This window comes from Rhinolophus ferrumequinum (genome assembly GCF_004115265.2).
Source record: "Rhinolophus ferrumequinum isolate MPI-CBG mRhiFer1 chromosome 15 unlocalized genomic scaffold, mRhiFer1_v1.p scaffold_54_arrow_ctg1_1, whole genome shotgun sequence".
NCBI lineage: Eukaryota > Metazoa > Chordata > Mammalia > Chiroptera > Rhinolophidae > Rhinolophus > Rhinolophus ferrumequinum.
Genome location: NW_022680357.1, coordinates 14,989,201 through 15,013,759, shown reverse-complemented (window position 1 = coordinate 15,013,759; position 24,559 = coordinate 14,989,201). Strand labels below are relative to the sequence as shown.

Below are 24,559 nucleotides of genomic sequence, written 5' to 3'. Positions count from 1 at the left end.
GAGTGCTATTGCTAATTGAGAAGGACACAAAAAGTGTCACATTTCCAACCCCGTCCCATCACACTTCACCCCATTTGGTCACCTACTCAAGCTGCTTTAATTCTGTTTCCACAGGATTGGAGGATTTACATCTGGATGAGAGAATAATGCAGTTTCTGTCTATCGTGAATACTATGTTTGCTACTATCAACCGTCAGGAAACACCCCGTTTCCAGGCGCGACACTATTCTGTGACTCCGCTGGGAACCCGGTCGGGGCTGATCCAGTGGGTGGATGGAGCCACGCCCCTCTTTGGTCTTTACAAGCGATGGCAACAACGGGAAGCTGCCTTACAAGCACAGAAGGTTGATAAAAGTTCAAATATACATGTGCTTTTACTTGAATGTGCCAGAATAAGTGCATATGTCAGTCTCCTCCTCTCTGTTACATGTGCAATACGCTAGGTTTACTGCACTTGAGCATTTTCACAAGTTTGTAAGAGTTAACGAAGGAACAGACTTGAGGTATCTAGGAAGGTGTTTTTGAGGGACATTTTATAAAGACAAAGTTTGAAGAGGCAGAAATAGTGACATTGGGTTAATCTCATTGTAGACAGATGTGGGAGGCGTGGTCCTGTGGTTAGTAATCACGCAGTAACTTGATAATTCACATCTTACGCTTTTTTAGTGGCTTACTAAGGTCTGAAATTTGTAAAGAAGAGACAGCTTTGAAACCCAAGTCTTTCAAATTAAGTATCTAAATAAGAAACAACTTTATATTTAGAGTTAGTCACTGTGGCATCGTATTTTGTACCTGTGAAATAAATCTATACTTTGTTTTAGACTGGAATTTAATTTAGAATTCATTTTAGCTAAGTATCAGTGTGCTTAGTGTATGCTGGGTCCAGTAGTATACGTGCTATGGATATAAAGCTACATTTTATACAATCTCAACCTCAGGATTCCAGATCTAGCCCAAGAAAATGACTCTGATTAGGGTAGTTAGGAGAAGGAGCAAGAGTTTGAAAGGAGTCAGTTATAAAAGTAGGCATAGGAAACTGCAGAGCAATTATTGAAGGGTAAATTAGAGATGGGAACTAGAGAGGGGCTATGTAAATTTTGTCTATTGTTAGTTTTATGTTGATCGAGTCATTGTGAAAAATGAAATAAGTGTGTAAATGATAAAGTGTAAACAGAATTACATGTTACAAAGAAAAATGTAACTTGGTGTTGAAATGGAACCTCAAGAAAATAGAACAGTGGACCAGGTTTTTAATAAAATACGAGTACCTAATTAAGAGAAAGATATGTAGATTGGAAGAAAGATGCATACTCCAGAAGAAATGGCATGAAATTTGCCTGGGTACATGGAGAATGGCACTGAAAAGTCAGTTTTTAAAATACTACTTTGCATTCAAAGGAACCTTTTTCCTTATTTAAATAAAGTTGATCTTAAAAAAATGGTTTTTTGCAGGCTCAAGATTCCTACCAAACCCCCCAGAATCCTGGAATTGTGCCCCGTCCCAGTGAACTTTATTACAGTAAGATCGGCCCTGCTTTGAAAGCAGTCGGGCTTAGTCTGGATGTGTCCCGACGGGACTGGCCTCTTCACGTGATGAAGGCTGTGTTAGAAGAGTTGATGGAGGCCACGCCCCCAAACCTCCTTGCGAAAGAGCTCTGGTCATCTTGCACCACTCCTGATGAGTGGTGGAGAGTCACACAGGTACTTTTCCCTTTCGGACTGTAGTGAGTGGTACTGTTTCCTTTGCCTGCTTCCTGCCGTGTCTGTAGGGTTCACTTTCCCCTGCTTTCTCTCTCCCTCCCTCCAGACTAGGTGGTTGGAGACCTATGTTTGAACCTTATATTACACTTATTTTTATAAGACACAGCCACGACTCTGTGAGGGCAGAATAAAGGGAATTAGGGATGAAATGGAAAGAAGAGTCAAAACTTTAGAAAAGGAGAAACTCGGTAGGCTGGCGAGTCGTCGTTTCGTTTTCGAATTCCAGCGTCGTGGTGACTGAGGAGGAGCAGCAGGGCCCACGCTTTCCTGTGCTGGCCGCACAGTGCAGACCCCCAGACCCCGCGCCGCGGCCCTGAGGAGAGTTAGCTCGCTATTTACCACTAAGAGAGTAGGACTGTGGGATTTCGTGGATGTTAGAGCATCCAACCCATGTGAGAAGGAAATGGGCTAACGTGCTTGCCTCGCTCCCCACCCGCTCTCCTTCAGTCCTACGCCAGGTCCACTGCTGTCATGTCAATGGTCGGGTACATAATCGGCCTCGGGGACAGACACCTGGACAACGTCCTCATCGACATGACGACGGGGGAGGTTGTTCACATAGACTACAATGTTTGCTTTGAAAAAGGTAAAAGGAGCTTGGGCTTCACGTGTACATCAGGGGCAGGTGTTTTCTGGGGAAAGGACAAAATACCCTGATTTGTCTCTTCAAGGTAAAAGCCTTCGCGTCCCTGAGAAAGTACCTTTCCGAATGACGCAGAACATTGAAACGGCACTGGGTGTGACTGGAGTGGAGGGTGTTTTTAGGCTTTCGTGTGAGCAGGTATGCTGTTTCTTCTGACCCCGCTTAGGGTACCTCTTAAAGTAACAGAGTCTGTGGCCTGAGAAACTGCATTGTCGGGGAAACGTGGGGCAAAACTTAAAACGCTTCTGAAAACAGGTTCTACACATCATGCGACGTGGCAGAGAAACCCTGCTGACCCTGCTGGAGGCCTTCGTGTACGACCCCCTGGTGGACTGGACAGCGGGGGGTGAGGCCGGCTTTGCTGGGGCCGTCTACGGTGGGGGCGGCCAGCAGGCCGAGAGCAAGCAGAGCAAGAGAGAGATGGAACGCGAGATCACCCGCAGCCTCTTCTCTTCCCGAGTAGCTGAAATTAAGGTGAAGACAATGATGATGTCACTCAGTGTCGTCCTTTTGTTCATAGAGTTAACACGTCCATGAAAAAGCTGAGCAGCACTGTTTCTAGGAATTTTTTTGCAAGACTATGTATAATACCGAAACCTCAGTGAAATAGGGCAAGTTGATGTCTTTTTATTAGGAAATGCTCCCTCCCCAAAGACACTCACACTCATAGGTGGGTTCATGATGTGAAGTTGTACCTTGTTCAATGGATTGACGTGTGTTTGCCAGTGACTGTTTTAAGTGCCCTTGAATTGGATCGCCGGCCTCAGTCTTGGTTTTACTATCCTCGTCGCCGCTGATACTAATCTGGGTTTGTGTGGATTGTGGAATCGAGTCTCAGTTTATGGCTCCGTGAACTTGAACACTTCAGTTATCTTTGTGAAAATAGGCGTTGCCATCACCCCGTCAGGGTTTTGCTGAGATTGAAATAGGATATGTGCGAGATGTCGTTGTACCGTGATCCTTCTGACACACATCTTCCTCAGCCCGCGGTCGGCCTGCTAATAATCCTCTGATCATAATGTCCCTCCAGGTGAACTGGTTTAAGAACAGGGATGACATGCTGGTTGTGCTGCCCAAGCTGGACAGCAGCTTAGACGAATACCTGAGCTTGCAGGAGCAGCTGACGGATGTGGAAAAACTGCAGGGCAAGCTGCTGGAAGAAATCGAGTTTCTGGAAGGAGCTGAAGGCGTGGATCATCCTTCCCACACACTGCAGCACAGGTTTCAAACAATGCTGAACTCATTTCTAGATAGTATATGCCATTAAGGGGGATTTTCATGTTTGTGTGACCATTGTCAACTTGGAGTAGAATTACTGTAGCAACTCACGTACATGGTAAAAGTGCTCCCAGGAACTGCAGTTCCAAAGCGTAAATAAGCAAGAATTCACTTAAATTTTGTGCTTTGTTACATTTAAGTATTTGAATAATTGTAAAGGATGCATGTAGTGGTTGGTTAGAACATTGAGCCGGGATTCAGTGTTCTCTCTCCAGTTTGTACCTGAATCCTGATTCATTTGTACAACAGCATTATTTCACCTACTTCGCTGAGGTTTTTAAGCATTCAATAGAGTGAGCTGAGTGAATGAACCTTGCAGCCAGGAGGTGCTCAGTGAAGGGAAGTTGAATATACAAGTTCCAAACACTGCCTGACGCTCTACGGTTATAAAGATCCATCAAGCGTCAGGTTTTTTTCACCTTTACATAACTCAGAATCTGGCAGGTGGGTGGAATTTTGCTTAAAGTGTTATGAGTATAGTTGAGGGAACTGGGGTCAGGATACCCCAGGGACGTGAGGAGCATTTGATCAGTGCCCTCATGGTCCCGGGCAGGCCAAGTATGAGCAGAGTCAGGGTTATGAAAGTACACAGAGGAAAGAACACAAAGCAATTTAAAACCTTTTCCCCTCCTCTTAGGTATTCTGAACACACCCAACTGCAGACTCAGCAAAGGGCAGTTCAGGAGGCAATCCAGGTGAAGCTGAATGAATTTGAACAGTGGATAACACACTACCAGGCTGCATTCAGTAACTTAGAAGCCACACAGCTTGCGAGTTTGCTTCAGGAGATAAGCTCACAGATGGACCTCGGTATGGGCTGACTTCCTTAGATACACGTGTGAGCGTGTGGGTTTGCCGTGGGGTCTGGATGTGTGGGTTCCACTTGGTGCTCCCTGGCAGTGCCTGCTGAGTTGAGATGATTTCACCACGATTAATACTTCTCTTTTACCGAAAGGTCCCCCAAGCTATGTGCCGGCGACAGCCTTTCTGCAGAACGCCGGCCAGGCCCACCTCATCAGCCAGTGCGAGCAGCTGGAGGGGGAGGTGGGGGCTCTGCTGCAGCAGCGGCGCTCGGTGCTCCGGGGCTGCCTGGAGCAGCTGCACCACTACGCCACGGTGGCCCTGCAATACCCCAAGGCCATCTTCCAGAAGCACCGCATAGAGCAGTGGAAGGCCTGGATGGAAGAGCTCATCCACAACACCACAGTGGAGCGCTGCCAGGATCTCTACAGGAAGTGAGTGCTGGCGCCCAGGCCTCTGCCCCTGGGCTGCACGCACAGCATGTTCACTTGTTGAGTTGCACAGCAGTTCACTTTTGCGGAAAGAAATGGTTGGTAGAGGGAATTTGACTGGAGTAGTCACTTTTGTCTCGGTTTTCAGAGGATTTGAGCTCATGTTTTCCCTTCTAAGGCTGGGCTTTTTCTAATGTAGTAAAATGTATCCCAGTGTAAGTGGTAACGGGTAGAGAGAGCTGTACTGGAACACTGATTCTGTCACTTACCAACCAGTCGTCTTAGGATGGTACTTTAGCTCTCGAGACTTGCCCTCCGGTACCATGGAAATCACGGTCCCTGTTCTTCCAGGTTTGAGGACCAAATGCAGTGTTCAGTATATGGCACTTTGTAACGCATGGACTTCATTTACAAACGGAGTGGGCATGTCACACACAAGCACCCCTCTCTATTTCCTGTAGATACGAGATGCAGTACGCCCCCCAGCCGCCCCCCACAGTGTGCCAGTTCATCACCGCCACGGAAATGACCCTGCAGCGCTACGCAGCAGACATCAACAGCAGACTGATCAGACAGGTGGAGCGCTTGAAACAGGAAGCTGTCACTGTGCCCGTTTGTGAAGATCAGTTGAAAGAAATTGAGCGTTGCATTAAAGTTTTCCTTCACGAGAATGGAGAAGAAGGATCTTTGAGTCTAGCAAGTGTTATTATTTCTGCCCTTTGCACCCTCACAAGGTGAGTTAGCTAACCTTGTATGGAGATCATTTCATGGTCTTGGAAACATTGATGCTTACTGAGATTTCGTGTGTCTTGTTTCATCTTGAACTTAAGGTATTCGTTTACTTCCGTTAGTCTTGCCGTGTGTTACATACAGCTGCTTACTTTCCTTTAAGATTTTTGAGGCATGCTCGTTTGTGTGTGAGCTTAGCTGAGTCCGTTTCACTGTACAAATGCTTCCCACGTTTAGGCGTAACCTGATGATGGAAGGAGCAGCTTCGAGTGCTGGAGAGCAGCTGGTGGATCTGACTTCTCGGGATGGAGCCTGGTTCTTGGAGGAGCTCTGCAGTATGAGCGGAAACGTCACGTGTCTGGTTCAGTTACTGAAGCAGTGCCACCTCGTGCCACAGGACTTGGACATTCCAAACCCCATGGAAGCGTCGGAGGCAGTTCACCTAGCTAATGGGGTCTACACCTCGCTTCAGGTGAACGCTTGGAAAAAGGCTTGCAGTTTCTAAGTTTGTTTTAGATATTGAACAGTCGTCCTTCTCATTTCTTTAGTTCAGAGAAGCAGTTTGACCCCGTATTTTAATGTTGCTTAAACAGTCACTTAAAAATCAGTGTGAGGTTTATGTCCATACCTTGGTTACAATTGGATCAAGTTTGTTCTTAAATTGTGGCATTAAGTCGCTAAATGTGAAACTTAACAAAATTCAGAAAACATTAAAATATATTTCTCACATATTTATAGGAATTAAATTCAAATTTCCGGCAAATCATATTTCCAGAAGCACTGAGATGTTTAATGAAAGGAGAATACACGTTAGAAAGTATGCTTCACGAACTGGACAGTCTCATTGAACAGACAACTGACGGCGTTCCCCTGCAGGCTCTGGTTGACTCTCTCCAAGCCTACTTACGGAATGCAGCTATGGGCCTCGAGGAAGAAACACATGCTCATTATATCGATGTTGCCAGGTAAGTGAAGGCTCGCTGGGCGCTGTTTTCTCCCGAAAGAGATGGGTAAGCCAGACAAGGCTTCTGACCTCTTCCTTACTGGAAGTTTATTAATTTCTAGAGTGGCTGTAACTACTTACAAATGCATCTGTACGTATCTTTAAAAAGAAAACCTGTATTTTAAAATACAGATTTACAGGAAGTTGTAGAAACAAAATAAAAAGTGGGCAGGGAGGTCTTGTGCACGCTTCCCCCATTCTGCAGTGTTAGCATAAGACAGTAGAGAGAATAGTATAATGAACCCCCATTTTACCAGCTTCAGTAATTATCAGTACCTCGTCAATTTTGTTTAAGTCGTACTGCCCCAATTTTTTTGAAGCAGATGTGTTTTCATTCTTAAATACTGAAGGAAGAATATATCTAAAATGTAAATTATTTTTCTTACTTATGTTGTCATTATTAATTCCTTAATGCTTTCTGTTATCCTGCATTCTGTTTGCCAATTTTCTCACATTTCTTTGTAGTTGTTTTACTGTACAGTCAAATAAATGAGTGAAATTATTGTAGCATAAACATATAAGCTCAATCGTGATTTTGATTTTTGGTACAACAGCTTTTTCGTATGATTTCTAGCATCCAAAAAGTTAGATGCTAAATCTATAAACGTTTCTTTGAATTAATGAATTGTCGTAAGTTTAATCCTATAATATAAAATTTAATCCTATGAACTATTATTGCTAATACTGCCTTGGAATCATTGGCTTCACGTGGTAATTGACATCAAATGCCATTTGATGAGAACACTCTCGTTAATGCAGAAAGACTCTTTTTTGGACTTTGCACACCAGCTGTGAGACTTATTGGCCTTTTGTGTTCCTCCAAAATTTACTACTCTTGAGTGAGGCTTTGGACTTCTGTTCTTTTCCTCTAGAATACTTCACGCTCAATATGGTGAACTAATCCAACCCAGAAATGGCTCAGTGGATGAGACGCCAAAGATGTCAGCTGGCCAGATGCTTTTGGTAGCATTTGATGGCATGTTTGCCCAAGTTGAAACTGCTTTTGGCTTATTAGTTGAAAAGGTAAATACCGAGTTGGTTTTGTGAATAATGTGGGTGTATCATAGCAGTGATTCAGTGTGGGGAGAGTGGAAAAATGAACTTTCTTTTCCTTTGTTGACGTAGTTGAACAAGATGGAAATCCCCGTGGCGTGGCGGAAGATTGACATCATAAGGGAAGCCCGGAGTACCCAGGTCAACTTTTTTGACGATGATAACCATCGGCAGGTGCTAGAAGAGATTTTCTTTCTCAAAAGACTCCAGACAATTAAGGAGTTCTTCAGGCTCTGTGGCACCTTTTCTAAAACTTTGTCAGGTAACCTTGCAGTTAAACGTGCTGGAAGGGGCAGCGGGCGCTTCATTTAATTGTATGCTCGGAAAATCCTAAGTGTTTCAATAGGCAGCGTTACTACCTTATTTTAGTTTTGCACAGAGTACCTGAAGACAATTGTCCTCTTTTCAGGATCCAGTTCCCTTGAAGATCAGAATGCTGTAAACGGGCCTGTTCAGATCGTCAATGTGAAGACCCTGTTTAGGAACTCTTGCTTCAGTGAGGACCAGATGGCCAAGCCCATAAAGGCGTTCACAGCCGACTTTGTCAGGCAGCTCCTGATCGGCCTCCCGAACCAGGCGCTGGGGCTCACGCTCTGCAGTTTCATCAGCGCCCTCGGCGTGGACATCATCGCTCAGGTAGAGGCAAAGGATTTCGGCGCTGAGAGCAAAGTGTCCGTGGACGAGCTGTGCAAGAAAGCCGTGGAGCATAACATCCAGGTCGGGAAGTTCTCTCAGCTGGTCATGAACAGAGCCACCGTGTTAGCGAGCTCCTACGACACCGCCTGGAAGAAGCACGACCTGGTGCGCAGGCTGGAGACCAGCATCTCCTCCTGTAAGACCAGCCTGCAGCGCGTTCAGCTGCACATCGCCATGTTCCAGGCAAGTGTCTCCTTGAGCAAGTGTCCCTGCAATGGAGGGATCTGAAAACGGGGGGGGGGGGGGGGGGGGGGGGGAAGTAACACAAAGCCGTGTAAAGCAGAGCAGTGGTTGAGCTTCCTGAATTGTGCCAGCCCAGAGCAAAGCCAGCTGTGACGTTTTGGCGCTTTCCGGTTAGTCCTTGTTTCTCTTTTATGGAGCTGAGATCATTTCGCAGTTGCAGCTTGTGTCCTTTGGGTTAGTTTCTGTCCTTAGTGTTACCTGTGTCGTTAAGCATTGTGAATCCGATTTCTGATGGTTGCATGTGTTCCTCAGTGGATGTGCCTCCTGGATTTTCTAACGTGGAATTAAGATTATTTTTAAAGTGGCTTCAGTTTCCCTGATGCTCCGATGATGTGATAACGGCTTTGTGCCCAAATCTCTCTCACCTGGGAAATGTTTTTAAAAGTCTGTTTTTGCCCTTGATTATTTAGGGGCAGTATGATAGCACATGCTTTAGGGCTGAGATGGGCTTGGACTCAGGCATAGGAACTTGAGGTTAACTTCCCTGAGGTCTGGCGTCCTCATCTGGAGAATGGGACAGCACCTCTCCCAAAGGCTCATGACCAGGAGGGTGAAAAATGAGAATCTCTGCAAGACATCAAGCCCAGTAAACACTATAGCTGTTTTTCTTATTTCTTTTTTTCAAGTATCGTCTTTAAATATTGTCAGTAGCTCCAAACAAGTTGTGGCAGGGAGAAACACTTGGGGACTGCGTTTTCCTGGGGTCTGTTTTGGCACAAACAATGGATACTTCATTTTTATGGGAACTGCTTCCCAATAGTGGAATTTGTGGTTTCACCTCAGTGCACAGGAGCCCCTATTTCCTTCTCTCTGCAGTTTTATTGGTGGCTGTTTTCTTAGCTCCTAAGTTAAGAAAAGTAATGTGAGTTCAAATTTTGAAACCACATTTGTTACTTAGTAACAGTTCTCTAGCACATTGGGATGTGTTTTTGGATTTATTTTTTTCGAAAAAAAATGTAATGCTGACAAGTTTTATTATATATTTTGGAATTTATTCCCTTAAAAAATGGACAACTATGGAAAACATTGTAAAAATCCTTTCAGCTTTATGTTGAACCCATTTGAAGCTCTCAGCACAATGTATAGCTTTTAAATTGTAGCCCTCATCTCCCTTGATTCTCTGGGGCCAACCTTAAAACGTGCACGATGGCTTGATCCCCTGTTAACAATTGCTTGCGCCTTTCTGTCACTTTGCGGTTTTCTGTTTGGAGAATTGTTTTCTTTTGCAAGTGCTGCCATTGTTTCTTTTGGTCTCTTGCTTATTAGCCTCCATGCCGGACAACTGTCCCCACCACCACACCTATTCCAGCCTCTTAACCGGAGGTTTGGGGGAATCTTGTACTGGGCTTATACATAGACGAGGAAAATCTTCAGAATTACTATTTTGATGTTGCAGATCACTGATCCAACAAATTTGTCAGCCATTTTCTACCTCAGGAAAATTTTCACTTGGTTGTGATTCTTTTATAATGTTTCTTCTATTCTTCCAGCCAACCCTGCCTTGCTACAGCTGGGTTTTTTTTTTGGTCTTCCTAACTCACAACTCCTCTCGTTTGGTTATTTAGTTTTTTCCCTGCTGATTTTCTTACATTTCTTTTCCTTTGAACAGTGGCAGCATGAAGATCTCCTTATCAATAGACCACAGGCCATGTCGGTCACACCTCCCCCTCGGTCGGCCATCCTCACCAGCATGAAAAAGAAACTCCATACGCTGAGCCAAATTGAAACTTCAATTGCGACAGTTCAGGTGGGTTTTGTCACATCTTCCTTCCAGCACTTCTTACTTTTCTGATGAATTGTGAGTGCTGTGTTGTGCAGTGTATCCACATGCCTGTCCTTGGCTTCTAAGCACCAGAGCATAACCCCTTTTTACTTTTAGTTTTAATTTACATCTTTTTTTCTTACCTTCTAAGGTAATTGAATTTCAGTGTATTACTTAGTTTGAAATCGAGACATACTAAATATTTCAGGTTTTTATTGAATCTGATGATTACTTTGCCTTTATACGTTTAGGGAACCTTGGTGTTTGGAAAAACTTGAATCCTTAATTTGTTTTCTGAAATGTATATAAGCAATTATATCTAGCTTATTATTAATACCTAATAAGCTTAGGCATTTCTTAGCTCTGTTGTGTGGTTAATGGAATTTTGTGATATCAAAGGCAGCAGAATATTTTTCCAAACTATTATTATTGACTATATTCCTTTGTCGTTTCAGCTAAATATTTAATCTTGTCACTGGTCTTGATGATGTTTATATTTATCTTTGTGTGTCCCTGTACTTGATGTACTCAATAGTAACTGACATTTTTCTGTTCTTTATAAACTGACATTAGTATAAAACAAGTATAATCACTTCTGTAATTTTTAAAAAAGTTTTAAATGAAACTTTTCTGGAGCTCTCTGAAGATTGAAATATGTTTTATCTATAGCATATGAGTCCTAGTTTTCCACATGGCGACTGAACTCGTGCCCTTTTTTTCTGATTTTAGAGAGGGGGTGGTGTGTGAAAGAAGTGGGGGCAAGAGAGAGAGAGAATGTGAATTCCTCCACCTGAAATGTTAAATACATAATGAAGTAACTGTGTTATAAAACTTTCCTTATGATAATCTGGGTGGTTTTTTACCATTATTTGTAAACTTGCATTTCTGGGAATCTGATTTTCATCTTTCACAATCAAAAGTATGATGAATTTTCTTACAGGTAGTGCATGTAGTACAGTGGGATTTTGGTGTAGTGAGTGTTTTGTTTTGTTTTAAAGACTATGTAAAAATGAAAATGTAACTTCAGCAAATTCTGAATAGGCAGTAAGCTGAAAGCCAATTCTTACCTCCCCAGACATGTTTAGCCTTAAATAGTCAAAGTGAAATCAAGATGAATTCCAAAAGGTGACTGTTCAGGATGTTTTCTAAATTATGTATGCCTCTTACTGCTGCTTTTGAACTTCTCTTGAATTTATAAAAAATGCTCGACAGGAAGTGAAGAATATCAAATAATCATTGGGATTCTGCTGGCTTTTATAGGAGAAGCTTGCAGCACTTGAAGCCAGTATTGAACAGCGACTCAAGTGGGCGGGCGGTGCCAACCCTGCGCTAGCACCTGTGCTACAGGATTTTGAAGCAACGATCGCTGAGAGAAGAAATCTTGTCCTTAAAGAGAGCCAAAGAGCAAGTCAGGTATTGTGGCTTGCGTGCGCCGTCTTTGCAGTTGCGGGATTATATAACTGATTGGAAGTTACATGTTGGATAACCACGGGCGGCTTGAGAGCCCACCCTCTAGTGCAGAGCGCTGGTAAGAGGGTCCTTGAGCTGGGGGCAGGGGAGTCCCTCAGGCTGAGTCACAGCCAGTTACTTCCCTAGGCCCTCCTGCCTCTGGTTAAATAGAAAGTGGATGCAGTCTCTGCTGGAAAATAGAGGTTAATTCTGTATTTACCTGAGGGTTTCATTATGTGCGACCAAGGTGATCCAAAGATTTGAATGTTGTTTTTTCCACGCAGTGATAAAATGTCTTATGACTTAGTGTTCTGCCCAAAGTTGTGGATTAACTTGTCTTGTGATTGGGGGCGGGGAGAGCAAAAACAAAAATACTTATGTAATTTTCAGTCAGGTGCAAAATTAGACTAATATAATGATTTCCATATTCCATACACTATCACCAAAATGTAAATTACCAACTTGTCTTATTTTATTTCCTCTGTACTTTCTACCCCTCTTTCCCATCCCACGTGTCATGGAAGTCCCAAGTAGTACATCATTTTATATGTACATATTTCAGTATGTATCTGTGAAGATAAGAACTATTTAAGAATATAATCATAATACTATTACCTGCCTTCAAAGATGTGCTTGTGGTGTCCAGTGTCTAGATAGCATCTGGTGATCTTTATTGTATAGTTAGGCAGTAGAAGAAGAAAGGGAACATTTCAAATTGAAATTTGGACATAGCACAAAGTGCAGCTAAACATGATAATTTTCTTACAGAGTAAATTTTTTTTGTATAAAACAATCCTGTAGAATATGCTTTTACCTAATTATTTAATGCTATCAGGCCATCTCAGACCTAACGGCATTAACCAAAAAAATGTGCTTGATTTGCAGTCTTTAGAAGGATTAGGGCTGTTTTTCAAGAGAGTCATGCTCTCTTACATTTTCAGGACCAGTTCTGGTCCTGAATTCTGGAAAGGAGTCGGTAGTACGTATTTCTGTCATTAATTGCCTTTTCCCTCTCTTTGTGGTGGTTCCATCCGCCTTTGCCTCCTTACAGGTCACTTTCCTCTGCAGCAACATCATTCACTTTGAGAGTTTGCGGACAAGAACGGCAGAAGCCTTAAACCTGGACGCTGCGTTATTTGAACTAATCAAACGGTGCCAGCAAATGTGCTCATTTGCATCGCAGTTTAACAGTTCGGTCTCTGAGCTGGAGCTTCGTTTATTACAGAGAGTGGTGAGTCTTGGATCTTGCTGGGAGTAGAGAGGCTTGGTGATTAAAATGCTAAGGCCAACTTTATACCCTGAAAGTCAACTTAATGCACGCACTCAGTTTACATTTATTGAGCGTGCGCTGTATGTGAGATGTAGTTCTGAGGGATCCAACGATGATTAAGTCTTGTTCTTGGCCCCGGAGGAACTTACACAAATAATGTAACGAATGAAAAAGTGCAAAGCCTTCTCAGAGCTACAGTGGGGGGAATGCTGTGTAGATCAGACGGGAGGAGAGACAGAGCATACAGCAGATGACTCAGGTGCACTGAAAATAGGGTACCATGTGGCGCTGCTGGACCTGAGTGAAGTCCAGAAATACTGGCTTGGTAAATTCAGTCTTTATATTTTGTAGAAAGGCTTTAGGCTGTGTGTTAGGAATCTCTAGTTTCATTTTTAAAGCGTGATTGATAGTGAGTTTGGGTCCTGGATATGGGTTATCTTTGTTATTCCAGATACACTTCTTAGGTCTTAAGGCATTTATTCCTTTAAGGATTTATTGTATAAGTATGTAACCGTTGTATAATTATGAAAACCGTTCAAAATCTTAGTTTATATTTCACAGATTGTTTAGATTATTAAGTACTGTTTTGTGGGTAATTAATTCAAGAACCTCACCTGAGGTTCTTTGTGTCAGTTTGAGTTACCTTTTAATAATGACGATGAAGAAAAGAATCTCGTGTTATTCCAGCTGATAGTTAAAATCGAACAAATGCTTGTTCTTTTTAGGACACTACTCTTGAACATCCTATTGGCAGCTCTGAGTGGCTTTTGTCAGCACACAAACAACTGACCCAGGATATGTCTACTCAGAGAGTAATTCAGACAGAGAAGGAGCAACAGATAGAAACAGTGTGTGAAACAATCCAGAACCTGGTTGATAATATAAAGACTGTTCTTACTGGTCATAACCGGCAGCTCGGAGACGTCAAACATCTCCTGAAAGCGATGGCTAAGGTAAGACTCATGACGCTGACTCCCCCTGTTCTCACATTTCAAGTACTATTTCTATGACATAAAAACAGTTTCTCTAACGTCACATCTCCCAGTTTGTTTGTGACTGAGTTCATTTGTGTTTTCATGAACTCTTTTTTTTTTTAAGCAGGCAGTAGTGTTCTGATTTTGTACACAGAGAGAGTGAGGCTGAAAGGAATGGATTCACCAAAGTTATATAGTTAATAGTAGAACTGAAACTTGCACTCAGTCTCAGAGCGTTTAGATCTCCAGCTTCTCCTCCTCCCCACCCTCACCCCCAAACTCATATAGTTTGCCTCCAAAATAACTGAAATATTGTCTCTTTTTTCCAGTGTCCTACATAATCTAGATAATAAAGAAACTGAGTACCCAGGAAAGGCTAAATTACTTCATTGTTACAAAACAGCACATCATTTAACTTCAGAATTTATTTTTACTTGGAATTTTTATTTTGTGCTGGAAATCAGATTCTTATTGAAAGAGTTAAATTGTAATAAGTGGATTAAACAAATTGATATTCTGAAACTACTTATTACCTGTTATTCAAAAGGTGACTGTCGTAAGAGTAGTTACTGAAACAGATAGCATTTTTCTTCATGACTGTCTGATTCCAGGATGAAGAAGCTGCTCTGGCAGACGGTGAGGACGTCCCCTATGAGAGCAGTGTTAGGCAATTCTTGAGTGAATATAAATCATGGCAAGACAACATCCAGACGGTGCTGTTTACGTTAGTCCAAGCGATGGGTCAGGTTCGAAGTCAAGAGCACGTGGAAATGCTCCAGGAAATAACTCCCACCTTGAAAGAACTGAAAACACAAAGTCAGAGGTAAGGCTGCCGTGCCTGCCGGCCTAAATGTAAAATGGAAGCCAAACCTCCAGTGTTGTACCTTTTGTTTATTTAATTCATGTAATTTTTTTAAGTTTTCATGTTTATAAACTAGGTATCTCATAAAGCGTTTCATACATAAGCCATCTTATTTTGTATTTCAGTATCTATAATAATTTAGTGAGTTTTGCATCACCCTTAATCACCGATGCAACAAATGAGTGTTCAAGTCCAACGTCGTCGGCCACGTATCAGCCATCCTTTGCTGCAGGTAGGACTTCCCTACTCCAAAAAGACCTGAATCTCGATCTGTTAATAGTCTACATTTAGAAGCGAAGATGTTTAATTATAATTGAAGTGCCTAATGTGCTTCTAAGTCATCTTTTTAAAGGGTTTCCCTAAATTCTGGCATATCTCCAGCTGAACAGATTCTGGCTTAATTTTAAAAGTACTTATGTGAGAGAATAAAAATTCCTTCTGTTCAAATACTCCTTAAATAATTTGTGTTATGATTATACAATATGTACCTCTGAGGGAAATTTAGAAAAATAAGTAATAGGAAAGTGTATAGTTCTATTCTAATTAGAGGTAAAACCATTATGTGTTTGTTGATGAAATTCTCTGTGCGTGTACACACATATTCATAAATTGGGATCATTCTGTGAATGAAATTTTTGTTGTCTTTTCCCACTTAATATTAAATTGATAATTTCCCTGTCATAAATAATCTTTCTACAACTGAATTAATGGCCGCATTTAATAATGCCATTCTGTGACTGTAGCATAGTACATTAATCTTGCATTGTTGGACAGAGAAGATATTTATAGTTTTTTGATATCACAGAAGGATAGGGAGCAGCATTGGACAAATATGTATTTGAATGTGTAGCTATTTAGGCTTTACTTTTAGGATGACAATTTCTTGTAGCAGGGCAGAAGCACTTTAAGGTTGCAAAGTCATCGCAGTTTTCAAGGCTGCACATTTGTAGTTGATGACAAGGGAGTACCGCCCTGCTATCTCTTCTGTGTCCATTTTCTGTTTACATATAAATTGAGCTACCAGCTCTTTCTCTATAGCAGTTCGAAGCAACACTGGCCAGAAGACTCAGCCTGATGTCATGTCACAGAATGCTAGAAAGCTGATTCAGAAAAATCTTGCTACATCAGCAGATACTCCACCAAGCACAGTTCCGGGAACTGGCAAGAGTGTTGCTTGTAGTCCTAAAAAGGCCGTCAGAGACCCTAAAACTGGGAAAGGTAATTATTTAGAATAAGGATGCCTTACGTATTTAGACAAAGTGCTACTTTGACTTACATGTGTTTCCTTTGCTTCGTAGCTGTGCAGGAGAGAAACTCATATGCAGTGAGTGTGTGGAAGAGAGTGAAAGCGAAGCTAGAGGGCCGGGATGTCGATCCAAATAGGAGGATGTCAGTTGCTGAACAGGTGATCTTTTTTAAAACTCGACCTGCACACTTCAGTGTTGCTGCAACAGTAAAGGTTTAAAGATCCTCTTATCCGGATCCTGGGTGGTTCATCAAGAAATGAGACACTTAAATCTATTTTTAAGATTCAGAAGATTCTGAGTAAAGCTCTGGAATTGTCAAACACTCACCATTTTACTCTGACTCTACCCTGTTAGCACTTTCTTTTCTCCCCAGCCCCCTTTCTACAGAAATGTAAGGTGGGACTTGACCCTCTTTCGCCAAAAGAGTCATTACTCTGAAATTTTCTCATTAGTCTTATTAAAATTGTACCTATAAACCTGAGAATGAATTGTCCCCCACCCCCGCTGTGGATGGTGAAGCTGTTCAAACCTGCAGAACTGTAGGAGAGCTCATAGAATCTTTACCTCGAGGTGGGAAGCCAGGTGCTAATGTTTTCCTACACGTTCCTCTCCTTTCTGTGTTGGTGGATGCAGACAGTTTTCCAGAATCATTTGACAGTTCGTTGTAAGCATCATAACACTCCGTGCCTAAATACTTCAGCATATGTCTCCTGAACAAAACAGTGTAATGTATAATTACGATATCATTATCTAACTGTCAACTTCGGAAACTTCACGTCGATGTTAACGTTGGCTTTCACCTACTGTTCAGTCCGTTTTCAGTTTTCTCCAGTTACACCACAGTGTCCTTCATTGCTTAGCGCTCCTCTCGGGACACCACCCCACCCCCGTACAGGAGCTAGTCCTCCTGCATGTCGTGTACTTGTTCCCTTTTAGTCCCCTTTTAACATCGACAACAGTTTCCCAGCCTTTTTTCCCCTCTGGACACTGACATTTTTGATGTGTCCAGACGAATTGGTTTGCAGAATATGCCTCAGTTTGTATTTGTCTGATATTTTCCTTATAATTAGATACAGAATCAACCTTTTTGGCAGGAATGCGATACCAGTGGTGTGTCCTCAGAGTTTTACACCAAGAGACACATGTCGGTTTGTGCCGTCTGTGATACTTGAGTTCAATTACTTGGTTAAGGGCAGTGCTCTCCCGAATTCTGTCACAAGTGTAACCTTTCTTCTCTAAACACTTGAGACTGTGAATATCTAGTGGTTTGGCTTCCACAATTCAATTTTAACATCAGCAAGGAAAGCATTTTTGTTTTAAACACTGTTACATCACTGTATAGGACCTGAGCTTACTCTTCTTGATCAGGTGTCACTTTCTAGAAACAGTTTGTCAAAGTTTGTCAAAAACCTTGGACAGCGCTCTCAGCCGGTATTCTTACTGCAGAAACTTTCTTGTAGGTGAATGACTTGTATTTTGTCATGACCGTCCATCATAGCTCTCTGTTCATCTTTTTAAAGGAGCTTTGGCTCTTGTGCTTTTTATACTGATAGCTGTTTCATTTTATATGAAAAAGTTCAGGGGCTCAGAGGAGTGGGTAAGTATCGTGTTCTTCCTGTACCATTTCTGGTGTAGGTTATAATTCAGCAGCCATATACCGAGCACTTCCTGTAGAAGTGGACCCTGATGCATGCTCTGGATAGAGAGGTGATTGTATCTCTTACAGTAAAAGAAAATTTAGCTGAGTTAGAGTCAGTGGACATTTGTGAAGCACCCACCTGTGTTCCCGAATCTGCTGGGCACGTTTTTATGCACCAGCTCAGCGTTTACCCGGTAACCCCAAGAGCAGTTGTGGGGTCAGTGGGGGCTCTCTTCATCTGAGGATTCCGAAGGCTCAGGAGGGGTGTGACTCTCCCGACACCCATTTTATAAGCTGTAGAATTATGAGGGTATCTCAGCTCACTTAACCACCTTCCACCATAGTAGCTGCAGTACCTTTGGGTAATTTGGGTGAGTATAAACTTCCTTTTAAACAGTGCATGTAACTCATATACGTACCATGTCCTTTCAAGTTTTAAACATCTTTAAATATTATCCTGCCTGTTTTTACAGGTTGACTATGTCATTAAGGAAGCAACTAATCTAGATAACTTGGCTCAGCTGTATGAAGGTTGGACAGCCTGGGTATGAATGGCAAGACAGTCGATGAGTCTGGTTCAGCGAGGTCAGACATCCACCAGAATCAACTCAGCCTCAGGCATCCAAAGCCACACCACAGTCGGTGGTGATGCGACTGGGGGCTTACTCTGAGGAAATCTAGGAAATCTCGGGGCGCTAGGAAGTGAACCCTGCAGGGCAGCCGCACTCAGGGAGACGCCCAACACCATGGCCTGCAACCCCAGGGTCAAGGGTGAAAGAAAGCAAGCTCACCGCCTGAACACGGAGATTGTCTTTCTGCCTCAGAACAGCTGCACACGTGTCAGGAGGTTAGCTGCAGAAAGAAATCGGGGTGCCGCGGAGCACAGAGTGATTTGGAACTCCATTCCACCTGACCCTGTGTGTACAATCCAGGAAAAACCAAACCCCGCTCAGAAACAGAATTGGAGCCGCGAAGAAATCACAGCCAAGGAAGATTTGATGCACTCGGATTCTTGTGTGACGCTTGTTGCTTGGCAACAGTACTGGTTGGGTTGACCAGTAAGTACAAAAAGGCTACGCGACGCGTATTTCAGAAATGGACTGAAAATGGAGAGCTACATAACAGATACACTACATTGGAAGAACTTACTTCTGAAATGAAGGGAAAAACAACCAACCCATCATCATCCTCCCAACCCCCTACCACCTACCCACCCCCTTTACCTGCTCTGGTAGATTAGCTGTCTTTCAGATTTACTTTTAATTCAATCCTTAAATTTCATATACTTCCATCTCGATGCAGTTAACAACTTACGTTTGGAGTGATAAACAGCAATTTCTCCAAAACCACATGGAAAATTCAAGGATTGTTTAAATGTCTGATGATCACATACAAAATGTCATTCTGGTTATTTAAGTCATTTCTGTGATTCTATCATGTACAGTTCCCAGAATTGTCACTGTGCATTCAAAAGCAATGAATCTAACACATTTGATTTCATGTACACTCCCCTTTGCTTCTGGTGTGCATTTTTTGGAGGTCATTCAAATTTTCCCTCTTCTGTGATTGTTGTAGTTTCTTTCATAGACAATAGCTAGTCCAATGTAATCTTTTTACCTTTTTTAAAAACCAGGATAGAATACCTAGTAGAGTTTTACATTGTTGATGACAGAGTAACAATAAAGTGATGTGGTGGAGGTAGAGTGAAATGTTGTTTTAATTCCGTTTTCTCATTTGATACTTTTAATTTACAAGATATAAGTTAGAAGTGCTTTAGTTTACCTGGCATTTTAAGACATGTACATGAAACACCGGCAAAAATGAGAACCACCACCCTCTTTTATTAAGTTCAATTAGTCTGTGAAGTACTTTTTGCATAATTTTAATAGTTTGCTGTTTAGTCAGACATTATAGAGAATTCATGGTCAAGGTTTCCTTAAATTTTTAGCCTTGCATTTCAGTACTGTGTAAGCTCAATTGTTGATCCAAAATAAAAATCCAGAATAGGATTCTTAAAATCACGTATCATCACAAAATAGAACACGATTAAAATCTTGATTGTCTTGAATCCATTTTTCCTGCATCTTAGAGATTAGGACTCTGATCACTTTCTAGTTGCCAATCTTCACAAACTTGAAAGGTATTAAGGAAAAATTCCACATAGCTCTAGCCTTTTCTGTGTTCTGATTGCCACACTAATCTATATTCTTTAAATACCCATCAGAGTATGCATTTCAGTACCAGTGTTTTTTTTAATACTTTGAGAGATACTGCAAGAAAGGTGGTATTTTTGAATACCCATATGTCTAATAACAAGGAACCTAGTACATCAAATTTTATTTTCTTCATTTTTGAACCTTATTTTCACAATCAGAACAACCTATCTGGAATAATAATGCCATATTGTGTTCTCCATGCTGCTTTGTTTCCTAGATGTGGGAACTACTGCATTCATCACTTGATTACCTCTGCTCTCAAGATTAAACAGTCTTTTCAGCAGCATTCTCTATGGTCACAAGGGAAAACGTCCATCAGAATGATAAAACCAGTTCACACTGGTTTGTCCCTGTAGGTGGCATTCAGAAATTGCTTCCTCTTTGGTAAAGAAGATGAAGGAAACACATGAATCTTACCGCCTGTGGATTTCAGGCTTCAGAGGTAACTGGCACCTTATCCAAGCAAAAACAAAACAGCTGTATATCAATAGCTGTATATTTTGCCTCTGGGAAATCATCCGTCACTTTTCTTTTAAAAGGGTCCCTCAGACTAGTGTGGCATGTACACGTTTGGTTGTGGGGCAGGTGTGAACAATGGATGACCTCTAAGACGCTCTTTAGTGCGCTCTAGATGGGACCCGCCGAGTCTGTACAGTTGGGCCTCTTCTGGAAGTCAGCCTGTAAGTAGCCTTGCCGTTCTGAACTGTTGTAAGAGAACTTGACAGATGTAATCAGCAATAAAAGGCCCTGGTGATGGAGCAGATGGAGCAGTCAGGGCTGTATTGGGGGGATTATCTTGTAATGTCAAGTTTAGAGTGCTGTGGTTATGAAGTCATACACACTTTTTATGATACAAAATACCTGTGGAAAACCAGGGATCTGCTCCTCTCTTCCTCTTTTCTCTAAGATTCAGGGGGTACAGAATAACCTACAACCTCTAATTCAACTCAAAGTACCCTTGGAAATTGGTTTATCTTAAATGTTTTGTTGTCTTCGGTTTTCTAGAATGCCCTGAATTTTAGTTGATTCCTCTACAAAGTTGTGGAGGCCGTGGAACTGTATTTCTCTGTTTCTTTGGTGTGTCTTGCAGCACCTCCTTATTTTCTGATCGAGTTCTTAACATAGTTTGCTAGATGATTAAGATTCTTTTGTGTCAGACACTTGTGGTTTTTTTTTTTGAGATATGTGAGAGAACTGATAACCCAGCTCTTGATCTGCTTGCCCACATGGCTTCTTTTCAGAGCCCAAGCCCCAGGTTCCGGATGAGGGCTTCTGATACAAAGAAAAACCTCCATCACTTCTGCCCTTAACACTTGCCTCTCTTACCTAAGCTTAGTATGTAGCTTTCTTCATATTGTCCAGTGTTTGGTGTTATCTGCTTTGTTTTTGTTGTTTAATCGTGCCCGTTCTGTCGTGTGAAATTTAAGGAAAGAGCCATTAAAAAATGCCCCGCAGGGCAATGCAAGTACAGCCAAATATTAGAGTTAACGTTCAGTCTTTCTTGTACTATAGGCAGTACTTTCAACTGAAGAGTCTTCCTGGCCTGTTTTCCTCCACACACGTGTAATTACTCCGGGGGCTTACCTTGTTTTGGCAGTCACCAGCTCCTCCTGCTTTTCTCCCCCTTCTTTTCACATTAAAGAAAGCCTGTTAGCCTACAATTAGCCAGTTGGCCCTATTCACCTACATCAGAAATCAGCGGATTCTTTACTATTAGCACATTTAAGAACCTCTGTCTTAGGTAAAGTTAGATGACTGAACACCAGGGACCTTCCATTCTATTCTGTATCTTGAACTTGTAAAGTGCCAGTAAGTTAAAGCTACAACTTCCTTCTCCGTAAATCAAGGAGCTACAATATATCAATGTGAGGGTCACTTCAAGAAGGTAGCCTCTGTTTTCAATATTTGGGTTGTACTAGAAAGATTCGTTCTATGGGAGAAAAGACTAGCATTACAAATTGGTCTGAACCTTGGGGAAGGGACAGTTCACTTTGCTGTGACCCCTAAGGGTTTGTGGCACTTTTTTCTAGGCTTGGGTAACACTATCACCGTCCCTTACGTGCAGATGGACTCCACTTTAGAGCAGCTTTTCAGGTTCCAGGGTTGGTTGTACAGTGGGACCTACTTCGGAGTCGTTTGCCATCCATGGGAATTTGGCGGAGCTTAAGTGGGGAACAGCTCTCTGGTGTGCTAATGTGAAAACGTCATACTACGACTACTAGCTCTTTAGGACTTTGGAAGCTGGTCAACTTTAGGACTTTCATGTTCTGAAATGCAGACTTGTAGAACGTTTTTCTTTGAAAACTGGCTGAATTTTTGTTTTCCTTTTCCTGAACAGTCCCAGGTTCAGCTCCTGTTTCAAGTTCTTGTGTCAGTTGTTTTTCTGGTTTAAATTTTTATGCCTTGTATTTCCATCTGTAATGCCAGTGACCTCATCATCACTCCCTTGTTAATTTACCCTCATTATAAGAGCAAATTGAGTTGAACTGGATCTTGTCCTAGTAAATGTTGTATAAATAAAGTGGCTTCTCTGTACACAAGGTGGTCATGCCTCCTGACGGATATCATTCTGTGATTGTATTTAAGATTAAAAGTTGAATAAATCACACCAGCTTCCTGAAAATGTTCATAATGCATCTTTTGGAAAACAAAATACCTGCCTATTTTGTGCATATTTGCATCGACATGGCAAAGATTGTATGAAATACCTGTTTTTCAAAAAATAAACTCTTAAAAGACATAGCATTTAAGCTCTGAATTTATTGCTTGAAGTAGTTTCCAGAACTTAATTTTGGAATATGGGTAGCTTTTTTAAAAAAAGGCATTAATACCGCCAAAACTTTTTCAACTTCTCAAAAAAGTAATTTGTTCTACCCTTAAAGTTCTATATAGTACTTTTGAACAGCAGTAGAAATTTTACTTCAACGGGGGAGTTCTTGGTATTAAGGCACAATTTATTAAGCTTAATTTTGTTTAACATTTAAAAACAAAACTATAGAACATTATTGATGTGTACATTTCCTGGGGGTGTGAAAGCTCTGAAGGAAAAGTAAAACGTCCAGCTTGTTTTAATGTCTGGAAATCAGACTGCATTTGTTGTTGCTAGATTGTGTTAGGATTTATGTTAACGGTTTAGTCATCTGGCAGGTTTCAAAAGATCACATCCTGAGCGGCTCAGTGATTGGCCAATTTCCTAAACTGTTGGAAGGGGGGGCCACTCAGAGGGGGCATGTCTTGAGCTGTATTATGCAAAGAACCAACTGAGCCAAAACTAACAAATGAAACAGAACTCTCTTAGCCTTAAGAAAGCTATGTACGAATAATTATGTTTACCTCACTGGTGCATTTAAAATGGACTTCCGTTCATGGGAGAACCTTGTTGACATTCACAGTCTGCAGCCTTTCATTGATTGATGTTAAACGTCACAGCAGTCCTTGCTCAATAAAGGTCATATTGGAAACATTAAAAAAAGATCACATCCTGTTTTTGTAGTACAAAAACCAAGCTCAAAAGGAAGCTACACTAAGGGTAGGTGTTTTTTCAGTTAGGCCAATTAGAAGTTTAAAGACCTGATGGCAGTGCCCCTAGGCTGTGAAGTTGCATCTAGTCCTGGGAACACATTCCTCGAGGAAGGAAAAAATACTCCCCGAAGCAAGTGCTGCTGGAGTTGCTTTAATTTTTTCCACCTACCTCAATTTCACAAGCTGGTGTTGAAAAGTTGTCTTTAAGTTGTACATAGGGAACTTGGGTGAAAACCAGAAGTATTCTGTAGCAAAAGCTGATTTCCCAAAACAGACATGTCATTTTGTTGTTTGTGTGGGGTTTTTTTTTTTTTTTTTTTTTTTTTTTTTTTTTTTTGTCACTTTTTAAAGCCTAATAACTCTAGGGCCTGTCCTTTGGGAGTGGATGTTACTGTGCCTTTCGCAAAATTGTGCTCTCAGTGCTCAATGTATTCACTAATTATGTTGCTGCTGTTTGCGACCTTTCATCGTATTTTGAAGAGGTAGGGGAAGGCTGGGCCCTTAAACTTCATAGCTTAAAAATGGGGTCGCTAGATCAACTTGCTGCATCTTACCTACATAACCCATCTTCTGCCCCCCAACACCTCCAAAGTATTACTTTATTGAAGACCCTCTTCCCTTGCTAAGTCTCCCCCCACCAAGTATTTATATCTGATCCAGTTGCTTTATTTTTCAAAGACTTTCTTGAAATTCACAATGCTGCTGTCCCCCTGGCTTTCTTCAGGGTGGAATGTGTTCTGTAGCTACCGTTGCCTCACATTTCTTTTCTGCCTTCTGTGAACTCTCAACCTGGTAGTAAGGAATGCTTGTAAAACAAATTTGAATTCGATCGCATATTCTAGATGACTATAAAACGTTAAAAAGCTATGCTACGTTTTCCTAAAACAGACATCTGACCAGGTCAACATTTGGCATGCCTCTGTTTGAATAACGAAAATCGAAGCACTTAATTCATTTTGAAATTCTGGAGAGAGAAGGCG

At 41.8% G+C, this 24,559-nt stretch overlaps 1 protein-coding gene across 3 annotated transcripts in view; it reads left to right on the top strand.

Moving 5' to 3' along the window:
* Window positions 1–22,797, top strand: part of SMG1 (SMG1 nonsense mediated mRNA decay associated PI3K related kinase) — an 86,450-nt gene extending 63,653 nt beyond the window's left edge. For 2 of the 3 annotated variants that reach the window (XM_033101818.1, XM_033101820.1), the window contains exons 41-63: window positions 115–344; window positions 1,453–1,701; window positions 2,209–2,347; window positions 2,433–2,542; window positions 2,660–2,878; window positions 3,435–3,625; window positions 4,320–4,492; window positions 4,638–4,917; window positions 5,376–5,648; window positions 5,881–6,115; window positions 6,382–6,608; window positions 7,519–7,669; window positions 7,772–7,961; window positions 8,109–8,578; window positions 10,248–10,385; window positions 11,661–11,813; window positions 12,901–13,080; window positions 13,845–14,072; window positions 14,705–14,916; window positions 15,081–15,187; window positions 15,994–16,173; window positions 16,254–16,360; window positions 18,315–22,797. In XM_033101818.1, coding sequence (XP_032957709.1) covers window positions 115–344; window positions 1,453–1,701; window positions 2,209–2,347; window positions 2,433–2,542; window positions 2,660–2,878; window positions 3,435–3,625; window positions 4,320–4,492; window positions 4,638–4,917; window positions 5,376–5,648; window positions 5,881–6,115; window positions 6,382–6,608; window positions 7,519–7,669; window positions 7,772–7,961; window positions 8,109–8,578; window positions 10,248–10,385; window positions 11,661–11,813; window positions 12,901–13,080; window positions 13,845–14,072; window positions 14,705–14,916; window positions 15,081–15,187; window positions 15,994–16,173; window positions 16,254–16,360; window positions 18,315–18,392 — 4,520 coding nt within the window. In that variant the 3' untranslated portion in view covers window positions 18,393–22,797. The remainder of the gene's footprint in view (window positions 1–114; window positions 345–1,452; window positions 1,702–2,208; window positions 2,348–2,432; window positions 2,543–2,659; window positions 2,879–3,434; window positions 3,626–4,319; window positions 4,493–4,637; window positions 4,918–5,375; window positions 5,649–5,880; window positions 6,116–6,381; window positions 6,609–7,518; window positions 7,670–7,771; window positions 7,962–8,108; window positions 8,579–10,247; window positions 10,386–11,660; window positions 11,814–12,900; window positions 13,081–13,844; window positions 14,073–14,704; window positions 14,917–15,080; window positions 15,188–15,993; window positions 16,174–16,253; window positions 16,361–18,314) is intronic. The other variant, XM_033101819.1, reaches the window with a different exon arrangement.
* Window positions 22,798–24,559: the final 1,762 nt, after the last annotated feature.